This window comes from Sebastes fasciatus, chromosome 6 (genome assembly GCF_043250625.1).
Source record: "Sebastes fasciatus isolate fSebFas1 chromosome 6, fSebFas1.pri, whole genome shotgun sequence".
Taxonomy (NCBI): domain Eukaryota; kingdom Metazoa; phylum Chordata; class Actinopteri; order Perciformes; family Sebastidae; genus Sebastes; species Sebastes fasciatus.
In genome coordinates, this window is record NC_133800.1 from 19,240,395 (window position 1) to 19,264,656 (window position 24,262).

Genomic DNA, 24,262 nt, shown 5'->3' on the forward strand with positions numbered 1-24,262 from the left:
TTGTTCCTTCGCAGCTTATTTTGGACTTGGACCAGTTGTGACAAATTGCGAGTTTTATGTATTCTTCTTCAATTAATTGTGCAGCCTATACTCCACAGATACAAACACTGTTATCAGTTCATATTCAGTCCATACAGTGTCACTTCTTGTCCTGCTAATTGTTGCCAGGTGGCTGTGAACTCTTTGTGCAGATTGATAGAAACTATAAAACAAACCGGTTTGAGTAATCTTTTTGAGGAATTTATCACACGCCAAGCCCAGATGATTTCCCAGACGGAGGTATGACGCAGACTGCTGTGCTGTTATTCTTTACAAGCTTCCCATGATGTTTACATTATTCTTTTGCCAGCACATGAAGCAACATTTTAAAAGATCTCGTTTGTTCATGAACAATGCACGTGATCGGAAAGGTGAGTAAAGACGATTACGTGGCCTTGAAACGTCACATCTGCTGGTGAAGTTAGAATGAACAGAAGACAGGACACCACAGGAACAGTATGTATCATCACCGCAGTCTTTAGGTCGGGATATTTCTGCAAATGCAATCCATATGCTTGGCTATGATGTCTATGGAGGTGATACAGCGTGTTCTCTTTTAGTCTGAATCAGATATAACTAATAAATTCATGTCTGCACTGCTGCGTAACGGAAAATGAAACTTAGATTATTTTTCTAATCTAGTCTAACACCTGTCCGAAAGACCGTTTGCTCTTGACCTAAAATAAATAGTTTCTGTTCCCTTTTTTGTTGTGTAGTGGGTAAGTAGTGACAGGAGTGACCACAAGTTGATTGCATTGTCATGATGCAGGTCTGGCTATTAATGTATGTGTGTGTGTGTGTGTGTGTTTTCTAAGGTTAGGGGTCACAATTCTCCCACAATTCTCAGAAGGAGAGACAATTTTCTTCGCTCCACGCCATATTGACCACGTAATCATTTCTCTACAATTTTTTAAATCCCAAATGAATATGTACACTGCTCATACACACACACACAAACACACACACAGTCTCATAGAGGGGTTCAGCGCTTTCAGACATTGGCTCGCAAAATCCCAGACTCGACATAAGAAAATAAAGAGACAAAAAACAACAAACATTCCACAGATGCTTCTGCAGTTGACTGGGTGATGCCTTTATATGGAAACTAGTAAACCCAGGGGTCAGTTGAACCTCTCCTAGTTAGACTGAAACGCTAAATAAACACAGTTTGAGGGCCACAGATGGAGAGGAGGATGTGCAGCTAACATGATGGATCATAAAAAAAACATACAGCGGTTCTCTATTCCTACCACTTCCCGTCTCCTCTTATCACCACTTGGGTTTGTGACGTGACTTTTGTGCCACAAACAATAGAGCTTTCAAGCCCAAACTCAGCTGTCTCCCCCTGGTAGCGACATGGCAGATAAACCAAACGTATGACCAACACTGCAATAGAGCAGGAAGTGGACTGAGGACAGGAAGCTCTCAAAACAATACAAAGTAAACTACCGTGAGTAAATATAGAGTTTGTGAGCACAAAGTCTAGAGATAAAAAAGAACTGAAGAGGACAGAATGTTTTCTCTTTAGCAGGGATTTGGGAAAACAAAGAGTGCCAGGTATGTTATTGTCATGTACTGGACTGCTTCTGCTCCTCCTCAGTGCTAAAAATGTCTCAGCTGGAATTATGTCATCTTTAAAAAACGCATAGACAAACTACTGGATTGAAGTGCACAAAGGTTAGCGATTTGTGACAAAGCACATTATGATCTACTGCACCTTGAAGAAGTTTTTGATGGCTGGAATGTGGGTGGCACACTCTGTCCTCCGGAAGTCATCCACATTTTGGCCGACCTGCCAACAAACACAGGATGTAGACACTTACATTCATGTCATACCTCTCTCAGAGCGGGCTAAAAACAGAGGAGGAAGGGAGGCCGAGGAACAATAGGATTCACACTGCAGTAGACAATCTGTGTTTCACCATTTGGATAGATAACATAAAAGCTCAAATATTAAAGGGATAATCCGGGTGTTTTGAAGTGGGGTTGTATGTACTTATCCATAGTAGGTGTATAACTTACAGTAGATGAGGGTTGGAGTGCCCTCAGCCTCGAAAACAGACAGGAGTACCGACACCAGCAAAGCAATGTACTGCTGTGGATGGGGCCGGCAGAAAAACTTATTTTAGCCTCCTAAAAGGCTCACCTAAAAAAATTAGATATCTGTTTAAGTGTATGCTATATTTCATATTTTCCGACAGCAAAGTGAACCGAAAATGAAACGTATCTATACTGTTTTTATCATCTGAGCATGCTGGCTTTGAAGAGAGCATAGATAAGTTTCACTTTCAGTTCAGTTTCCTGTCGGAAGGGAGGCCTGTCTGATGGCAAGATAAAGTGGTAAAAATATTCTAAATATAGCGTACACTTAAACGAATATCGATTTTTTTTAGATGAGCCTTTCTTTTAGGTGGCTAAAATACATTTTTGCTGTCCCCGTCCACAGCACAGTATTGCTTTGCTCCGGTGTTGGTACTCCTGTCTGTTTCTCCAAACTGGGGGCATGCCAACCATCATCTACTTTAATTAATACACCTACTATGGATAAAACCCCACTTCAAAACACCCGGACTATCCCTTTAAGTCGTAATGATGTACAATTTACAGCATATCATTGTAGAACTTATGCAGCATTATTCTGTATATTTATGAACCCAATATGAAAATGTATGTATATTTTTCTGACACTGTGACTTTCTTTCATATTCAGCTGGCTGCAGATGTAACACCATGCTTTCAAACCTTCTCCCAACATCTGTTTCTCGGACTAATTCATGACCAGGTATTTTGTGGAACCAATTTTCAACCAATCAGAGGCAGCGGCAACATGCCTGTTTATAACAGGGCTACAACTCCATGTAATTTTGAGCCCTTTGACTCCCACAACTGTGTGACAAATATCAGACATGCCCTGTGATTCATAACGTCTTGTACTACAATGACATAATAACACATTCTCACAGCGCTTTCCCACACGTCAGATGCCAAATAAGTCTATGTCAAAACAGGACGATAGAATGTGAACAGGTCAAGTAGCTTAGGATTTTCTCCAGAGTATTTAGCAGATTAATGAGTGCATATGTGACCGCTTATGATGTTAAACCCATTATCTAGGCGCTGCTAAATGACTTTGTCCTATCTAAATGAATGCAACTTGTGTGTATGTATATGTATGTGCAAACAAAGCTGACGTGTGTTTCTGTCATTTGTGCTGGTATGTGTGTTTCTTTAACATGATAAGCCTGTGCTTACATGAGCTAAGCCCCATGAGCCCGTCTGCCACTCACCCAGCTGATCATGGCAATCCGGGGGCCTCCTGTCTCCACGCTTCCCACTTTGCACAGTCCGTATTGAGCCTTGGAGATGTGAAACTTCCCTGCCAGCTCTGCCACACCACCCGCTGTTTAGAAAGGAGACAGAGATAGGGAGAGGTTGGACGGCACAAAGGGAAAAGGAGACTGATGGTGATGGAGAGTGCGACAACAGAAATGATACATTTTCTCCCAATAGCAAATTAATGCTAAAATAATATTCTCTAAACGCAAGATGACGTATGAATTCCCTTCAGGCCAAAGTGAAGAAGCTGACAAGTTTCACTCTTTCTTTGTAGGGCTTAGAAGACATACCACATATGATAGTTTCGCCTTACCTCCTGAGTCAGCCAGTTTGAGCTTGTTGGTGACTCCATCATATGCGAATATTGCCCTGTGGACAAACACACAAACACAACAGGTCAGCTACTGAAATGTGGGTGACAAAGACATGACAGACACACTTGTAATGAGGAGTGTCAGGTTGAATTGTCTGAACTAAACGACTACTTGTTTGATTTCGGTACGCCCGAGAGTCATCCAAAACGTCCATATCCAAGCATGAGCGTGTGGACAGCTGGCTCTGCCATGTGTTCACTCTTTCACCGTGCACACAGGGGACACACACAGGCATAGCCAGATGTTTTACTGCACATACTTTGTCTAAACTATAACAAGCTTCCCTGCAGTGCAAATCATCTCTACAATGCACATAACAAAAATGAATTCTCTTCAACTGTGACACTTTGCAGTACATGCGTAAAACAGGAAGGCACTCGGCAGCACAATAACCTTCATTCATAGTGTGTTTGCCTCATAGATGGATGGATAAATGCTGTTCTCTGCTCCAATTTTTTTGACATTTTGCAGGTGAAAACCTGTCCTACCGCACCCTTCAGTCAGTCAAACTGCAGGTCACTGTGGCAACTCAACAACTCATAGTGTGTTTCCATGACAGCAGCGAGATACAACTCCACTGCTGAACAAACTAAGTACAGAGTGATTGTTTTGAGATGTTATGTAGCTTTGTTGCAGAATATCCAAGACAGAAAAGTGTGACTTCATAAAGAGAAACAAACCAAAAGACAAATGGGATACTTGTAAAGCATGGCTGTTATCTCCACCACTAGTTCAGAGTCCAAAATGATACCCATGTGCTATTTGACATGACATGCTTCTAACATAATCCTGATTCATGTGTGTGTTTGAAGCACAACTGGGGGTAAATCTGTGTGTGTGTGTGTGTGTGTGTGAGTGTAAGTGACTTTACGAGGTGGCCTGCAGAGAGATGAATTGTCAAAGCTTTATAGGACTGTGTATGTGTGCACAAGTATGTGCATGTGTCTGACTGTGTAAATCTTGCTCTGTAGGACTCCTGGGGGTGTGTCAACAACATCTGGATCTGGGTAGCAAGAGTGTAAGGCCATGAGCAGCTATTACAATGGGCCAAAGGTGACCGGTCTGTGTTTGTGGATGTGTGTCGGGAGGAGGGGGTGAATGAGAGACAGACACAGAGAAAGAATAAAGTATTAGTATGAAACGTTTTGGTCTTGTATACAAAATCTACAGTAAAAACAGCAGCAGTTTGGCATAAAAGTGGACAGCAGGCCAGCTAACTCAGTTAACATCTGTGAATCACTCTGTTATTTTTTCCTGATACAACAAGTCTGTGTCTGTCCAAAGAACAAAGAGCGCCAAAAGTCAATCGGTATGTGTGCTGGGGACACAATAACCATATTGTGCGCCCTATTGAAAGCTGCACGCTGCACGCTGGACGCTGGCACTGCATGTGTGAGGAGGCTGGCTGAAACTGCGCTTTTGTTTTTAATGGTGCTGATAATGCTGACAGGTGTTTACTGAATATTTATCATTTTATTTATTCATTTTAAATAAGATTTCATCAGAATATATAAAAAAACAAAACAATCGGGGCTTATATGAGTTTTGTGTCACCCAGATCATTCCCATATCTCTTCGGGGATTAGTCAAGCCACAATAACTACAGAAACAACACACTCCACTCCCTTATTAGTCTTAACCAGCATCCAGAGCTGCTTAGACACCAATCCACATTCACTGATCCCTGGTCCTCAAGACATTTCTAAAGGTCACCATTCACGAGTCAGTCAAGGTCAAAGGTCACTGGGCCTCTGAAGGAGTCTTGATTGCATGTGCAAATTCTCCACCCACAGAGAACAGGCTTGCACATGAGGATACACGATGCTGTGGGAGACTCTTTGTTCTTCCAGAGATTTCACTTAGATGGAATTTACAAAGATTGTATTTTAAGGCATTTTTTCTCCCCAGGATTTTACTTAACTGTAATCCCTGTCTAGGATACCAACAAGGTCGAGGAGTTTACAAATGCAATAATTTTACAAAAATAATAAATGGTCAAATGTTTTTTTTTTTAAAGTATAAATAGGATCTTATCCCTTTAATACATTTTATTATTATTACAACATTTGGATGATCCATCAATCTCGTCTTTTCTGCCTCGGGGAAGGACACATATCTCTGAAATGCACTGGCACAATAAAGTTTATTGAGGGGATCAAGTAACCATCCTGAACTTTTTTCTACATTTCCTGAAAGTCTCATTTTAAGGACTGTTCACCCCTCTGATTTATCAAAAGATTATCTGCATGGTTGGAATTTAAAAGAAACCTGCTTTTGCAGTATTACTATGGTTCAGTGAATCCTCGTCACTGACGTGAAATGAATGGATTATACTTGACGAGAAGGCCTGTGAAAGTTCCCACTTCTGGATATTACAAGTTTTTACAACTGTGCTTCTTGTACTACGGTGCCGTTTACCGTAACAGAGAATAAAGTCAAACCCTGTGGTAAACCAGAGATTGATAATCTGGATATGCCAGCAGGGTGGTGTAGTGAGTACAGAGGGACGGTTCTCCCTCTATACTCACCACACAGACGGTTCAGGTTCACATTACAAGTGAGCTGAAGTGTCCTTGAGCAAGACAATCAATCCAAAACAGTTTTACAGTCACTCTTCTGTAGATGACCCACGATATACCACATCAAAGTAAGCCAACTGGATGCCCTTCTCTCTCTCTCTCTGTTTTTGTCTGCGCCACTTGATCAGCTTTGTTACTGTAAAGTAGCAGCAGTAAAATCTTTCCTAACTAACAGAGCAGATTAGACCCCCATTCCTTCACACATGTAGGTTTCTTGAGAGCTACACTGACTGATGAGAAAAACAGACTCTCTTATGTCGGTACTCCAGCCCACCTCTTAACTCAGCCAGCAATGACCTCAGCTCTGAGAAAGGGAGGGAGAGAAGAGGAGAGGAGAGAAGAGAAGAGAAGAGAAGAGAAGAGAAGAGAAGAGAAGAGAAGAGAAGAGAAGAGAAGAGAAGAGAAGAGAAGAGAAGAGAAGAGAAGAGAAGAGAAGAGAAGAGAAGAGAAGAGAAGAGAAGAGAAGAGAAGAGAAGAGAAGAGAAGAGACATGTGAAATGTAGGGAAAGAGGCCATCACTAAGGGGAGTGGAAGGGGCATGAAAAGGGGAGAGGAGGAGAAATGATGGCATAATCTGAAACATCAACTTTTTTTTAAAGTAATTAACAATGAGGAATGCAATCTGTGCATCGTTACCACAGCCAGCAACTCGGTGCAGCTATAAAACAAATAAACAGACATTCATCTCAGAGTATACAGAGACAAAGGCATACATACAGACATGCACACACACACACACACACACACACACAAAATAGACTGTAAGCCCGAGCCAGTAACAATAGGGCTTGTTTGTTTTGGACTACCAGATCCCCTGTAATACCTCCAAACATGCTACGCTCTACCATTTCAAGATGAACATAACAGAAGCAGATGGTGAGCCTCGCTGGAGAAGGCCTTGTTTTCACATTCCACTACACCAGGCTAAACTATCAACCATTTCACTGTGGTAATAAGCACATTGTATTGTCATTTCTAAAGAGACTTTATGGGAGATTTTCTTCCCTTGTGCTCTCGTCCAATTTTGTTCTGATGCTCTCATGTCATTGTTATACAATAAGAAAGAGCAAAAATGAACCTATTTTGATCCCCAGAACCAATAACCATTTCTCATATTCCTTGTTCACTACGCCATCCTTTCTCTCTCCATATATCCTGTTGGTATCTCACCATCATTACTACTCTAAATTCATTATTCTGACCCCCGTCTCCTACAACACATATTTCTTTCCCCTCCTACTTTAACTCCTGTAGCACAACATGCCTCTTTCACAAACCGGAGCGATATCTCACCCTCATCTTTTCTCCCTCGACTCCACACTTCCTACCCTCTATGTCTCTCCGACAGGAAGATCTTGTGGGCTCATGGGTCATTTATTCGTTTCCATCTTTGCCAGCGGGGGAGATATGAGAGATTTGTGGTTATGCACGCTGTTGCGATATGATAAACTGCGCGTGAAGAGAAAATGGATGAGAGGCTGGGAGAATTCGCTGCCCAATATTAAGCTCTCCATCAGATCGTTCATTTTGTTGCCCTCGCTCTTCCACATATTGCACACACATCCCCCAGTGGTCCCACCAACTCTCATGTAAGGCATTTGTCAAGACCTGTGATTTTAATAATGCAGTCTTTTCAATGCTTATTTCATGCTCTAACTTCTTTCAGGTTGTTTTCATTACGTACCTTTCCACAAGCTTCCTTCTGTTCAGTTCATTTTACATCATATGTTTTCTCTCCCCTCCCCCCATCAGCCCCCCAACTTCTTACTCTTGGCTCAAAGCTGACCTGGGCTCAGTGCTATTTTTAGTCTCTCTGTCTACCTCTCTGGCTGTGTTGGAGTAAGGAACTCAGAGACGTCCCCACAGCGCACAGCGCTCATTTCCTCTCGCCAAACATGGGCAAAAAAAAAGTCCAGCCAGACTCCACTATTGAAAAAGTCATTTTTTTCCCCCCCTGGCCGTCATGTTACTCATATAGTGTCCATGCGGCGACCCCGGCGGTGCACGCATTCTTCCGTCCGTCTGGACTGCAGAGACATGTGGAAGTTTATGGGTAGGGGTTGAGAAATGTGACTAAGAGAGAGGAAGTGACGGAATGAGAGAGTTAGTGGAGAATAGGAAAAAGAGAGAATGGCACTACATTGGTCTGGCTTGTACAGTCAGTGTGCTCTAAAGGTGATGCATCAGTGTAAACATCATGACTGAAAAACGTGGCGTGGTAAACCACAGGCACGTTCCAATTGTAACGTGGTGAAAGATGTTGCTAGGGAGCACTTTAAATAAAGAATTGGCTTTTTATACAGTTCTGATTAAGAAACCTCTACACAAGGCATGAAGACTATCCAACATCATATCCCACAATCCCCAGAACTTCAAACTGCAGTGACCCAATCAGTGTTTTTTCTCTTTGGCTCCTCATTAAGTGATGAAACGTGGATGTCAAAATGATGTGGGCTTGCTGCTGAAGGAGGGATGGTGTTTATGAACACCTCCACCACCTTATTGCACCTCTCACTTCTGTGATTATTTCTCTTGGTGCCAGAAAAACAGACACACTGTTAGGAGGGATAGAGAAGAGATATGATAGTATCTCTTGAAAAGCAGGTAAGGAAAGAGAAAACTGAGAAGGGAAAAGCCACAATAGTCTTGGTTTGCTGTAGAGGATTCAGTCAGGTGCCCTGCAGAGAGTGGGCTGTAACCACTGTAATCCCCACAGACCAAGCAACAGGGCCCCTTAATACCAGCTGCTTGGAATGAGATGGGATTCAAGCAATGTCCCATGAGAAGGGCAGTGTATAACAAAATCCCTATAGGTGCAAGAAATAATAAGCAGAAGCATGTTTTCATTATAAAACATATACTGTCAAACTCCAGTCTGTTGCACATGCATTATTGTGTCATAAGTACAGCTGGCTCAGGGAAAAGGCTTTGTGTAAACCTCTGGCAGAGGCTCTACATTTGGGTTATGATGTGACGGTAGTGCCTAGCACAGAAACCTTGATCCAATAACCAAACCATGCCAAGCTCCAATCAACAGCATTTACACCGGCCGAGCTGCCAGGATATCCGACTGGAAACACACACACACATATACACTCACAAGGATTCAGTTAATGCTTCACATTCAGTTAAGCCTAGAATTAGGTTTAATAAATGATACTGTAGCAATGTTACTGTACATAGATTAGAGGCTTCTATTTTCTAAGAATAAACACTGTGAAATGATGCAGGTAACAATGCATCTGTAAAAGCCGCTATGCTTCAGTGAGAGAAAAACTTGATCTTCAACTCGTGTTTAATCCAGGCGCCTAAAGTAATCGTACCATAATGGCAACGAATAGAAAGCTTGTTGAAAAGCTTCACCTCATGCCCTGACAATTCAGATCAACACAAAACTGTTGGATCAAACATGAATCCATGTTAATACTTGAAAAGTTAGTTTGAAAAGAAACCTGTGTCCCATGTGAAGCTCTGCTAATCCACTATTGATTTACTGTTGAGACCATGGTACTGCTTGAAGCACAACAGTATTACTCCTTACTCCTATAACAAAGCATTATGTATCGGCATTGAATGGCACATTTTTTAAAAAGATTTTAAGTCTAACTGTATCAATAGAAATCTGCCAATCAAAAAACCTCTAGTGCCTCCAGAGCAAACAAAGTAATGCAAAAAGCACTACTTGCTTTGTGTGTTTCAAATACTTTTGAAGACTTCGACAGTTGGACTGCAGGATGTTGAGACATGCTGGGGTAGAAATGTGACCTCATGTTAGCCCAAAGTCAACTGTTTTTTCTTTTTTCTTTCTTAGGTGTTATGTGCTTTCTCGTCTCATTTTGTCTATTCATGCAAAAATGAAGAAAAAGACAACTCTTGTTTCTACATGAATGTATTTAATAGGACAACTTAAAGTAACCTGTACTTTGTCACCATGGAAATATTTCTTTGTTTTTTGTATTTAGCATATTTGGCGTTATGCTCATACGGTTGATAAATCATATTTAACTCGCCTTTTGACGACAGCTGTGCACGTCATTCAGAAGAATAAGTTGAGTTGGCTGCCTATTTGACCCATAAGAGACTTGCTCAGATCCACCCGCTGAGTAACACTGACTGATCTGTATAGTACTCGACTGGGTGGAGGACACAGCAGACTCCCCTGGAGACTATTACAGACCACTGCAGCTATTTGGCCTGGAGATAATGGTAAATAGTGGGAGAAATGACAGGAGGCGATGGAGAAGAAAATTATAAGAGAGAACAGAAAGTGGAGCTAAATTAAATGTAGGAAAACAACAGAGTGCATACAGTATCAGTCAGTTGGGGGTGAGTTAGTGGGGGAGACTGGATGGAATGCTGACAGAAGGAGGGGAGGGAGGAAAATGTCGGTTCTCAGCAAAACACGGAGCCAGAGAAGTTTAGAATATGACAAACTAAACAAATAAGTAATTAAATCAGTGCCAAGGACCATGTGAGAGAAAACAGCCCTCTCTGTGCTGCCGAGGCAGATGGAAACGAGCGGGGGATGTACAAAGAGAGACCAAAAGCGTGCTGCTGTATTGGTGATGTTCATTCAAAATGTCCCCAAACAACAAACTTGCAACAAATACAGACAAAACACACCACTTTTAGACAAAAGTATGGTCAGGTGATGAACGGCGAGGCAGTGCGTGTAGCGGTGGACTGCATGGACAACAGCTTGGCTCGTGTTACAGCCATGAGTTAATCCACAGCATTCATTGTGCATGTACTAATTACTTTGCTACCACACACTTCTCTCTGTGTAATATAATCCCCACCATCAAGAAAAGGCAAGTGTGTGTCAGTGGAGGTGTGTGAATGTGAGCACAATATATTTATTACCGCACCATGACGTGTCACACTATTTTCTAAACCTTGGACAGGCTGAAGCTGCTTAATGGAGCAGCTCAGTCTCACTGGTTTTAAAAAAGATTCACATGAACCATATCTTTCTTTCTCAAAGCTAACAGGACGTATTCAGCAAGAGGAAACAGTCTAGACCTCCTCCTCCCCTGTTGTGTGTTGCATACTGTATGTAAGAGCTGATAACAGAGAGGGTATGTTTACACTCAAGGTACAACTCAGCTCTAACTTAACTAAGCTCCAACTCAACACAGTCCTGAATATACATATATAGTAGTAGATCAAACAGTTAATTTACTATAGAAAAGACTGATGTGCATAGTTATTACATTCTCAACATACTCTCCTATTTCTTTTATATCAACCTGAGCATTTGGATTTAAGATGATCAAAAATTACTTTATTTGATATTACTGTATAATTCCGGGTTATCCGGTTTCCTCCCACAGTCCAAAGACATGTGTACCCCGCCTTCACCCAATGTCAGCTAGGATTGGATCCAACCCCACCCCTGAATAGGATAAGCGGTTACAGATAATGGCTGGATGGATGGATTACTCTATAATAAAAAAAAATGTCCCCTTTTGAATAAAAAGTGCATGTAGAACTGACTCCTCAGTGTGTTCCTGCATGTGCACATGCAGTGAAAGAGACATATTATATAACTAAAACATGCAGCTAAAGTAAGATAAATCATTTTCAGTCTTGCCCAGTTTGTGTACTTGTTAAGAAAAGACAGCAGCACTTGGGACTAAAGTATTGAAATCAATGTTTAGGGTTTAATAGAAGATGGGTACATGAAGTTCAACGTCATGAGGGTTTGTGCTTAAGAGTGATGGGAGAGAAAAAAACACTCAAAGACTCACACTGGGGAAAACGATGAAAAGCACGAGGGGATGTAGATAGGTATAAATGGGTAGGCTAAGAGGGCGCGCATTTAACAAAGGTGCACGATGGGAAACAGCCAGAGAATATAGGAGGTTTCCAAGGGGGCAGATGAGTATGTGGTTAATGGGGGCAAGTGTCTTGATGGGAGTATTACAGGGGTCTCTATGGGGTAAATTGTTATCGCTCTTCCAGGGAGGTATGTGGTTTGTTCAGAGAGCTACAGGGGAGTGGATGGGAACAGAATTTATTTTCCTACACCTGACATGGGAAGGAGATGAGAGGAGAGGAGAGGAGAGGAGAGGAGAGGAGAGGAGAGGAGAGGAGAGGAGAGGAGAGGAGAGGAGAGGAGAGGAGAGGAGAGGAGAGGAGAGGAATGATAAATCCTCTAAAATCGTGGTCCACTGGGATCACTCTGGCATTTCCTGTGCATGCTGTCCCACACTGCTACACATACACACACCATGTCTCCATATCACAGTTATTATGGGACCATTAAAAAACATGATGGCATCTTATCGCCGACCATTTCCTTCAGATAAACAAAGTAAACTCTCAAGTATCACACACACCCACTTAGACCTCCTCTGGCCTGTCTTCTCTGCTGCCTCTCTTAATGCTTTCATCTTCCTCTTGTTCCTCTTCACCCCTCTCCACCTGTCCTCTCATATTTCCCTTCTCTTAGCTCCGTCACTCCCCCCAACTTCAATCATTCTGCTCTTCAACAACCTCTTGTCAAGACCAACCCGTCTCCTCTCTCTTCTCCTCTCACGTGTTGTCCTTTCTCATCTCGTTATTCCTCTATATTTCTTACCAAGTGTCCTCGCCCATTCATTTGCGCCGCCTTTCCCAGCCTCCTCAGTCCCTCTCCACTCATCTCCCCCCGCTTCATTCAGTCTCTCTTAACAAACAACCTAGCTTTCCCACCAGGGTCGTCAGGACAACAGAGCCCCCCCCGACTCTCCTCACACCCACCCACAGCCCAATTCCACCACCAGCAAGTGAACAAACAAGACAATAATAAAGGAAAGTGGAGTTCCCAGTCAAGGCCCTGCAGTGTGACTTTGCAATAGTTAACCCAAGAATGTCATGATTATCACCACGGTCCTCCTTTGTAACCATGGTGAAGTGGGAGACACTGTGATGATACCTCACAGCGTCAGGGCAGCTATGGGAATGAGAGAAGGGTGCGTCCTTATTGAAGTGCGTGTGTCTGAGATCTAATAACTGTGTACTACTAATAACTAATAACAATAATGTTAGGGTCTGTCAAAAGATTTGTGGGCTGCCAGGCACTGCAGGTGTTGCTCTTGGCGCGCTTGCAAAAAGATGAGACACTGCAACACGGGACACGACGAGACGTTTTCAGCGTGCACTTGGTTAACCCTTTCACAGCATTCATGCAGGCTCTGGCTAATTCAGGAGCTAAAGATGCCAGAGAGAATGGTAAATGGACTTGCACTTATATAGCGCCTTTCTAGTCCTTCAACCACTCAAAGCGCTTTACACTACATGTCAACATTCACCCATTCACACACACATTCATACACTGGTGGCAGAGGCCGCTAACCTGCCCATCAGGATCTAATCTAAGCACTCATTCACACACCGATGGCACAGCATTCGGGAGCAATTTGTGGTCAAGTGTCTTGCTCAAGGACACCTCGACATGTAGAGAAGTAGAGCATTTTCTAGATTTCACATATTTGGTTTATTTCTGGAACGCACCTGTTATCTCTCCCACGGGGATCTTTAAGAAGTTACCCTCATTTGGCCTCATTCTAAGACCATCTTTCCTGAGTTAACTATTAAGCAATTAGACAGCTGTGTGGGAGCAACACAAGAGAACACTGTCTCACTACCTCCTGCTTCAGCACTTTGCAATCCAGGCGTGGAGACAACATTAAGATAGCTAGGTCACACTCATATCTGCAAATGCTAGAAGATGAGTTGCAGTGTACTTGAGTGCCAAAAGCTTGGTTTCACAGATTATATCCTTGGCAAACTCTGCAGCTCAGATACAAGTAAATATCAGCAGAAGAATCTATTTCTGTGATATTTTGTTGCTCAGACATCCCCTAAAAGTGCCTCAGAACATACACACACACACACCACACACCGTATCCTTTGCCAATATTTGAAGAAACACTAAAATACAGATGTTTTTCGACAGCTATCTGACACACCCTTGGAAGTACCACTCCGCCTGCTGCACTCGAGGCCCCATTAGTTAGATTACACAAGCAATTCAGCTCAATCCAGCTTCTATTTTTCATAGCGTTTGCATGAACAATTCATCTGGTTCCACAAACACACAGCCAAAGTTTTCCAGCAGAGCCTTGATCTTGAACTGCAAAAGAGAAACAATAACGTGTTTGTTGTGCTCAGTGCTGTAGGCATATAGATGACGGATTTCCAGTGGAAACAATGTGCAGAGGGCATCTGGATTAAGGTCAACTGCTCTGAGGCACTCGGACGAACAAAAGGAGGATTTGATAGAAAGGTCAGGTGTGAGGACGACTGACAAAGCACTTTGAGGGTTATTGTTCACAGCCATCTTTATATTAAACTCTCACTATAATAAAAACCACACCTGCTGGATACAAAGTCTTTGTGTTTATCCTTGAATAGAAAATTGACACCGAGAACAATAACAGCACTGCAGTGCCACCGAGTCATGAAACATTCATTACCGACCTTTTGCATCTTCTATGGGGCAATTACAAGTCACACTTCAATCAACGCTGTGTCAATTTGTGGTCTCGCACCCAACAGTTGGCACACTAAGGAACCCAAACATACAGAGACACACACACACAATACACACAAATACAGTATAATCTCCTGCGCTGCACTCATGTCTCATCATGCCTGAGACCTGCTATTACCACGCAGCTTCATCTCAGACCCCAAATGAACCTAAACAACGTTTAAAAGGAGTAGTAAGCAGTTGTTAGGGATCATTCTCTAAAGAGATACATATAACAGCCATTATAGCCATCATTGTCATCATCTTCCAACACGCCACCCACAGATGCGCTCACACAAGCAGCTAGGTAAGCTCAGGGGACTCTTTAGCAGAGCCTACACACTGCTGCTGTCGAGTGCAAACCGTGTATCTTTGAAACGGGAATACATCTGTGCCCTAATAGGACACTTGCATGTTTAATTTCTGCTCTAATGTCACACTAGAAGCTCTTGAATGGCCCAAGCACCACTCTGGTCAGCCCAAGTTCCCATCCCGCTATCTCTTGCAACGATGGTCTGACCTAAAAGGCCCTGACACACCAAGTTTGGGGCCGTCGGTGAGCGCTTGTTGGCATAGTTTATGCCGTGTGTCCCACACCGTCGGCTCTAGTCTGCCCGTGGCGGAGGTTTTTCGGCCGATTCAGCATGTTGAATGGGCGACGGAGCTCGTCGGTGAGAGAAATCTATCTGATTGGATGTTCAGCTTAAACAAATAAGTGCACGAGAAGAGAAACAAAAGTGAGGAAAGCAAGCGAACGAGTAAAGTCAAGACGAAAATCACAGAATTCTCTTCTCATTTTTCATCTTCATCTCATCTGATCATTCCAATACACAGCTATTTTCACAGCGACATGTCCATCTGGAATGAAGCTAAGTGGTGTTAAAATGGTCGGCAAACACCACTTTGTTTCATGTATGTATCATAACAAGGCTTCAATATCCCCTTCCGTTTTTTTTTAATGATGAATACAGACTACCGCAGACTACTAGGGAGAGTTATTTCCTCTCACGCAGGCGCAGAACGGACACGCTAACTGGCCGTCGGCTGTAGTCTTTGCAGTGTGTTCAAATGCAACTTGTCAGCCTTCATCGCCGCTAGTTCTTTGATGTGGGCTTGGTGTTTCTGGGTCGATCTAACATGTCCTATTATCATTCAGCCTGATGACAACACTATACCTGAGCAGCCAGAGAAAGCCAACCAGACTGCTTTTTTTCCGTCTGCGGGATTCCACAGTCAGGTGATCAGGAGGATTTGTTTCAACTTTTGACAACCTTTACCGGGGGCCAGATAAGGGTTACACAACAGCTCATGTGTCGACAGCCAGCGTTAATGTACCATCCAGTCTCTTTTTGACAGGTGGGTGTTTGAGGATAATTAAGGAACTGAACAAAAAGCAGAACCTGTGCAGGGAAGTTAAGACAGTGAGTGACTTCTTGATAACAGTGTGATGATAATGGTTGTTTATCTTTACAAAACAAGATAGCTGACTTGCAGCGCATATAATCTTCCTCTTGAGTCAGGAAATACTCTACACCTATACACACACAGGCACAAGCAATGGCAGCCCTGCGTCTTACCTTCCTCCCTCCCATCCTCTCCCAGCAACCACAGGTGTCTTCCATGTAGCGCATGTAACTTTAGACACAGGGACTCTTTAGGTCTCGGTTAATCATGCATGAGCCTGTGGAAATTCTGGCAAGTAGCAGCATCGCAAACACCCCGGGCCGATGCTGAAATAAAGGCTCCTCCATTTATCAACGGGAGATTCCCTGGAGGGGAGAGGTGTTGCTTCTTAAATGAAAACGGGTAAGAGTGGTTACTTAAGTTTCCCACAGACTGTCAAAAGCAAACTGATAAATGATGGTAAAGATAAAAATAAATATTCCGTAGCCAGATCATTAATGAATTCAGTAGGTTAAATAACATGTTGTATAATTATACAGGAGGATTATTTTGTAACGGCTACAAAAGAGCAACATCTTGGATACCATTTGTAGAGTGTTACTGAAATAAAGTGCAGGCCTTTAAAAAAATAAGTGTTGCCAGAGGTGAATTTCTATTTCAAAACAATGCTAAAACTGAAACTTAATTCCATGAGCATTCAACCCGGTATCACACCAAAGTGTGGAATAGATCCGCCTGTCCACCACCAGAGGATAACGTGTCAGTGTCACGTTTTGCCTCGCTGAGTGTATGAAGGTGCAGTACCAGCAGGGGGCAACAAAACAGTTTGGTTTAGGAAAAACATCATGATTGGCCTTAAAATCAGAACGTATACTAAGTACAATACCTACGGAAACAATGCAAAACATCACAACGGTCACTAACGTCACTAATATATATATAATAATGTAACTTACAAAACAAAACACCGGTCTCAAACACCGGCCTCCTGTGTATTATTCTACGTCACCAGCTCCGAGCGTAGCATTTCGGCGGATGCATTTACATTGCAGTCAGTACAGACTATATATGGTATACAAATGATACACCAAAACAAGAACAGTGTTCTTATTGCACACGTTTGCCTTGCGCAATATCCTGTCATTAAAATACCTTTTTGTGCCACCAGGCTGGACCATTTGGTGACGTATCATTTTGCAGCTACCATTCTGACAAAAAAGGTTGCAAGTGAAGGCTTTACATCATTCAACAGTAAGTTCTTCTTAACTTCTCTGGAAGTTCTTCTTTTGTTACACTCCCAAATCAATGAGGAAGTGTCTTTACCTCGTAAAGTAAAACCTGGGCCAGTAAAAACAACACTCAGCAATCTAGGAACAATTATATTACAGTATATACCACCTTAATAATATAATCTGTAATGTTACATTCTAAGCACCTCTTTCATTCACATGTAAATAAAATATCTGATCCAAGTCTAGAACTGGACTTTCAACCCAGAGTGAATGAAGACAAGATTGATTGCTCTCTGAATACTCTATCTAAACTGAATCACTCTGTTACTACAAAAGAAATAAGATATTTACTTTATGCGTCACCGCCTGCTGACTGTAATAATCCCTGCCAGAGAACATAGTGAAACACTTAATGCAGCATCAAAGTGTGGACAGCCAGAGAGGAGTCTATGAAGAAGAAGAAGGTGTGTTCAAAGTCACCATGGGCCCACAGATGTCTGGATGCAGCCCACACCCAAGTCTGATGCACAGAGGTCAAACTGCTCCACAGCTCAATAGGAATTCACATGTGATACGCTGAAACAATGCTGTAAACATTTCTCTAAACTGATTTCTCCCCCCTCTTTATCATGCATGGCTAAGCTTTTGCTACACTATTTGATACTTGGCAGGAAGACACCTCAGCTGCTTTGGCCTTGTTGGCCGAGTTAAAAATGTGTAAAATGTGCAGAACAAACTCACTCACTGAGGTATTTTATTGAAATGTAAAAAACACATTTTGGAGTTAGTGCTAGAACAACGTGTACTCGTCATTTCATACAAAATGAAAAGCAAACCTATTTCAGTCATTTATGTTGGTGCAAACTGGACATAAATCATGATTTCTGCTGCTAAGAATTACAAGTATTTCCTGTTCAGAGGGTTTAGTCAATGTCTCCGGGAACACGCATTATCACTGTTTCTCTTTCTTTCCGTCTCTCAAAGCCTACACTAACACAAAACACATGCACAGACAGTGCCGGTTTCCAGCCTACAAGTGAGACACTTTGTAGTCCTCAGTGGTCTGGGAGACTGAAGAGAGACCTCCAAGGCTGTATGCTGAAGCAGAGAGGTCTGAATGAGGGATGCATTGAAATTGCCCCTCTTTTCTTCAGAGTCTCGCCCACAAAAGGGTCTGTTTCCCATTCAGGACACAAGGTCATTAGATAATACACACAGGGACCTCAAGGCCACACAGTGGGGGCGGGATCGCTCAACAAAACAAGCCTCCCACCCCTCTCTCCGTGCAAACTTCTCGACGCCTCCGTCTCACTTTAATAGTCTCTGTGGGATGCATATGCACATCCAGAGACAAATATATTCACATGCAAACTCACGTACAAACACACACACACACACACGCGAGGTGGGTGTTTCGGTGGTTTGACAGTGGGAATCATGACATCATCACGTCCCCCTCCCACCTCTCTATTCAGCCACAACAGAGTTATTTAGCCCTCTAAAAGTGGGCTCAGTGCATGCTGGGTTATTTCCCCCTCTCTCTCTCTTTCTTTTTATTCTCTTGTAAGCTGTAAACGCGTGCTTGTTGTGGATAGATGCATCTTGTGTGAGACTTTGTGTGATTGTTTGACAAGCAGTGGGTTGGCAGGCAGAGACACAATCCAGATCTGTTGTTCACTGAAACTTGAGGAAAAATGCTCTCCAATGAGAAACTGCTGGATCAATGGGAGATGTTGCCATGGGACAAAACATCCATAATGATACTGAACATGGAAACTTTTAGAGGTTTTTTTCCAAACGCAAGAAAAGAATGGAAACTGAGCATGTTCTGCCTGGATGGGGAACTTATTTCCACCCCATTTGTGAAGATGTCAGATTTCAGCTTGTCAAGGTTAACTCATAGCGGTCTAAATCCCATTTCCTCAAGTCCGCACGGCCTCATGAAAAGCCAGGAAGAAGGTGTAGGAAGAACGTGGGCCTGTGGTGGCAAAAGATGTGAGGAAGTGGAAGATTAAACAGAGATGGACAGAATCAGTCCTCCGCTTCCACATGAGCACACGTGTGTGTGTGTGTCGGGGGAGGAAATTGGGCCTCGGCCTACACTTCTCTAAACTATAACTTCATCAAAGTGAGTGGATACGTGGAAAGAACGGGGTCATATCGAATGTGTTAGCAGAGTAAAGCCAGTGACAACATGTCTGTAGCTGGAGATGACAAAACCACACACACACACAGTATAAGAGAAGAGGAAAATGGAGGAAGAGGATGAGACAGGGAGAATGGTATTGTTTGGAAAAAGATGGACAGGTCACCATAGCTACAGACCAGCCTGCTGGTAAAAGGACAGAATGATCCAAGTGTCAGGTGGTCGGGTTACAGCAAGACGTGGTCTCCCATATGCCAGAGCAGAATGAATGATTGATTTCAACTTTGCATGTGCCGAAGAATCATCTAGAGTTGAGTGTCTAAGCTAGTTCTTCTAGTAAACCACTTGATTGTGTTTGCTTAATACTTTAATTGTAGTCAACATAGTTACTATTTTGTTCCTAAATAACCTTTAATCGTATAGTAATTGCTGAACATTTTAATCATTATTATTATTATTATGATTGGTTAGTTATGTGGATGGTGCTCATACATGCATGTGGCCTACTATATTGTCTGTCTGTCACATTAAAGAGCCTCTCCCTGAAAGACAACCCCTGTCAGAGATCAGCACATCCAGCAGAAACATGATCCTCAGAGCACAAAGAATGAAGCCTCACAGCTCCTGAGGGAGAATAGCAAAGTCAGTGAGGGCAGCGGGCCGCCGGCCAGGTGCTGCATGCGCCTTCATGAGCCACACCAGCCGCTGCCATGGCGTGCGTAATGGACGCCAATCACCTATCCACACCTCACACAAAGCTCTCCAAGAAAGAAGGGAGGGTCAAAATGACATGACTATGTGCTATTAAAACCAATCTGCATGCATTTGTCATGACTGTACTTGTAAAAAAGTAATCAGAGGTTGCGTGCTGCCCATGACTTTGCTGGCCACCTCCATATATCCATCATTGGATTGTGGCTCAGAAGGTAGAGCAGGTTGTCCACCAATCAGAAGGTTGATGGTTCGATCCCCGGCTGCTCCAGGTCACATGTCGATGTGTGAATGAGTATTTAGATTAGATACTGATGGGCAAAAGTTGCCACCTTAGCAGCCTCTGCCATCAGTGTGTGAATGCTGACAGTTTGAGTGGTCGGAGGACTATAAAAGCAAGTCCATTAAACGCAATAGCCAAACTGGTTGTGCGTAAAACGGCGACGATTCACCCAGTAAAACAAGATGGAGAAAAGTTTCATCACAGTGACTTCTCATCATAATGACGCAGATTTATTAAAGTTATTTACTCTTCTATGTCAGGCACATTGTTTAAGAGCACTATATGTGTGTTTACCAGTTGGCGGAGGAGCGTGGGTTGAGGATGTCCTCTTTGGCCGTGTACAACGACAGGCTGTAGGTATCAAGGTTGACCGTCTGCGAGCTCATGATGGTAAAAAGTTTCCCCGACCACTCCCGCAGCTTCTTCTCTCTTCACTGGTCCCGAGGAGGAGGTTCCGCTGCCCGAACAGCCACAGTGGGAACACCGAGGGTCGTCCACGGCCGGAGGAAAACAGCAGTAAAGGTGGACGCAGGCTCATGCAATGTGGTGGGCTTAAAAGTTCCTTAAAGTGGGGCGATGATGTTGTGCAGGTCGCTGTGTGCACTCACTCACTCACAGCGTGGAGGAGAGACTGCTGCTGCGACTGCACACTGGTCTTTGTGCAGCAGGGTGGAATACGTTTTCACTAGAAAAGCCCCACCTCCTGTTGAGAGAGTGGAAAGCATAATGACTTCACTGGCTGGGTCACAACCGCCCAGCAGCTACACCTATACACATCACTCACTGTCTCGTGGTGCATCCTCCTTATCCTGATGTCTATACTAGTTTTCTTCTATAACTTGAATCAAACAAAAAAAGCTTCCAGCAAGTTTAATTGTGCAACGTTTTTCAAATGTCATACACAAAGGCAATTCAAAGTGCTTTACATATATACAAGCAAGATAAAAGAGCACAAAGTGCATAAGATAAAAACGAATAAAAGAATATAAAAGTATAAGTTAAAAGAAAAAACAAATTAAAAGGATAATAAAAACAATCAAAAGACAGTAAAGTGCAGCATTTGATCAATTAAGAAAAGCGTCTGAGAACAGTTTGGACTTGAGTCTAGATTTAAAAGTGGCCACTGTTGGTGAATCTTTGATCATTAGGCACTATCAAGCCACCATCCCAAAGCAGAGCAAGCAATATATCCTCCTGAGACCCAGCCCATTGACATGTGTCCTCTGTAGTGGACATTTTGTCCACATGCATATCCTATATATAGACACGTTCATCACTCAGGTGTTTGTGACCTGCATGATTTGAGAGTCAATCTACTCTCAAAGTGGCCAATCAGATCAGAGCTGGGGGACAGAGCATGCTTCTATGAAAAAGGAACCAAATTTAACAAGCATATATTAAATATAACATTAAAAAAAATGAGTCAAATATGTATCCTAAATCACAGAAATCATGTGGGAGGGAAAAAAGCAATTATCCTTGAAACTACTGTCTACTACTTTGAGCAAAAATTCCCAGATTAGGACTTGTTGATGTGGGCTAGAGGGGCTACAGGGGCAGTGCGGCAGCTTTGGATCTGTCGGTCTCTCTTTGTCTCTTTTTGTCTTTGAATCGGCCCCCACTAGCCCCTTGGCAGACTCCAGAGAAGCCATTTGCAGCGCAGGCAATCTGCGACTGAGCCAAAGAAGGGCCAATTTCATGGGAACTGAGTCTGAAGCAGGCTGCGTATAAAAAAAAGAGGCTGTTTCTGTGTTTAAGAACGGCCGGGGGTCTGTTCAATGGCTGCCCAACAGTGTCACACACACACAAACACACACACACACTGACCATGCACAGGCTCACACATGCACTCGCGGCACAAGCTGTGAACTCTACACAAACTCCCTCCAGACATGCAAACTCACACATACACACTCGTGCACTGGTATTTTCGACTGTGGGTCAGTGGCATGGATGGGGGGGTTTAAGATGCTGGATTATGGGAATGTTCCTGAGCTCCGTAATCTATTTAGCAGCCATTCTTAGATAATCCAGGACAGATGTAGGGGATAAAAGTCACAGGTTTTTTGCTTGCTGATGTGTCAGACTCAGGGTGGATTCGACCTCATGAAATTTGATTTCAAATCACTTTTCCTAACTTTTAATATGCCATGTGCCATGCTTTTCACTGCTAAGATTTGATCTGGAAACAGTTCACAGTGGCTCGCGGTTAATCCTCTGGACGAATATTGGATTGACACAGTCACCGGACACAATCACTCTTGAAAATAACCACTTCCTTTTAAGTTTCCATTTCCATCTTTGTAATCCTCTCCATTGGGTACATTTGTTTCACTGTTAGGGGTTGCAACTTTTCTTGTCAGGGAAATGATTAATAAGTCTATACTGCAAACATGAAGCAGTTTTTAAGTGAAACACTTTCAGTATTTACATTAGAGAAGAGCAAGCCTGTGAAACTCTGGTGTTAATACAATTGCCATCATTTAAAGAAGCAGTAAAAATAGTGACACAAATCTGGCATGACACTTTATATCTGTTAAGCTTCACTTTATCACTTTTTGTTTGGAAAAGCCTATACATTTATCCCCACGCTGTGTTCAAAATGTTGCATTAGCACACACAGACTGTGCTGTTTGGGTCAAAGCTTGCATGCCAGAGGGACAAGGGGGCATGACATCCCCATGCCGCTATTATTCTTACAACTTCCTGCTATTAGAGGCTCTCCTGCCCTTCCAGCCTCTCAGTGCTTCACTGTGGATGTGAACGGCAGCGCTGTTATGCTCCACTTCAGAGGACTTTGGCATTTCCTCTGCTGGGGTGCGGTGGCAGCTGTTGTTGGAGATGGGGTCTAAATGTGGGAGTGATTGTTTTGTCCGGTGGGGATTTTGGAGATGTGTGTGTGTGTGTGTGCTAAAGGGGGGTTTTCTCCTCATTTACTGAAACTCCTCTAATTGTCACAGGCCGTTTTGTTCAGCTTCCTGCCTTCCTGACATAGTCTAAACTAACAGTGACAGCGTGTTGAGTGGTCCAGTCACACACAACATCCTCTCTTGTAAATCCATTCATCAGCAAGTCTCTCAGATAATTCATTGATGTGTAACAAGTTCTTGTACTTGTCACTGTTCCACTGTCTAATGATGGGTGCCATTGCATAACACACAAAACATAATCTCCCTCTGAATTGGCACAATAAACGTTTGCCACTAAATAAACCATTTCCTTGTAGGCATGGATTTGTCCAAATCCTGTTTTCCCCGAATGGGGGCGAGGCTTGCGGGGCAGGTTTATGTGTGCTCAGACCTGATGGGTGCTGTTAAAGGTCAGAGATGTGTTTGGGTTCAGGGGTCACAGCTTGAGCTTTGTCCTGCTGTTGTCCTCCACTTCACTAATAATATGTTTTCCACTACTCCTCTCTGCGTGTTGCGAGAGGCCGGGGTACCTACCTCCTTATGTGTGAGCATGTGTGTGTGTATGAACAGTTGCAGTGGTTGTAATCTTCTGTTCTTGTCATAAATATAGCCTTTCCTATGAAATTATCCCATTGTCCTGTGAATTCACTGTTTTACAGTATGTACTGCTGGAATGTGTCCAACCTTTTGAGTGTCATGTGTGCCAGTTGTATTTGAAACAAGGCAGATCT

The 24,262-nt window shown here is 43.0% G+C and overlaps 1 protein-coding gene across 1 annotated transcript in view; it reads right to left on the bottom strand.

The window, feature by feature from the left end:
• LOC141769306 (uncharacterized) overlaps window positions 1–21,285 on the bottom strand; it is a 34,845-nt gene extending 13,560 nt beyond the window's left edge. Inside the window, exons 1-4 of the mRNA XM_074638238.1 lie at window positions 20,917–21,285; window positions 3,689–3,744; window positions 3,327–3,439; window positions 1,757–1,831 (exon numbers count right to left, since the gene is read on the bottom strand). Of these exons, the coding sequence (XP_074494339.1) occupies window positions 1,757–1,831; window positions 3,327–3,439; window positions 3,689–3,744; window positions 20,917–21,008 (336 nt within the window). The 5' untranslated portion in view covers window positions 21,009–21,285. The remainder of the gene's footprint in view (window positions 1–1,756; window positions 1,832–3,326; window positions 3,440–3,688; window positions 3,745–20,916) is intronic.
• Between the last annotated feature and the right edge of the window lie 2,977 nt (window positions 21,286–24,262).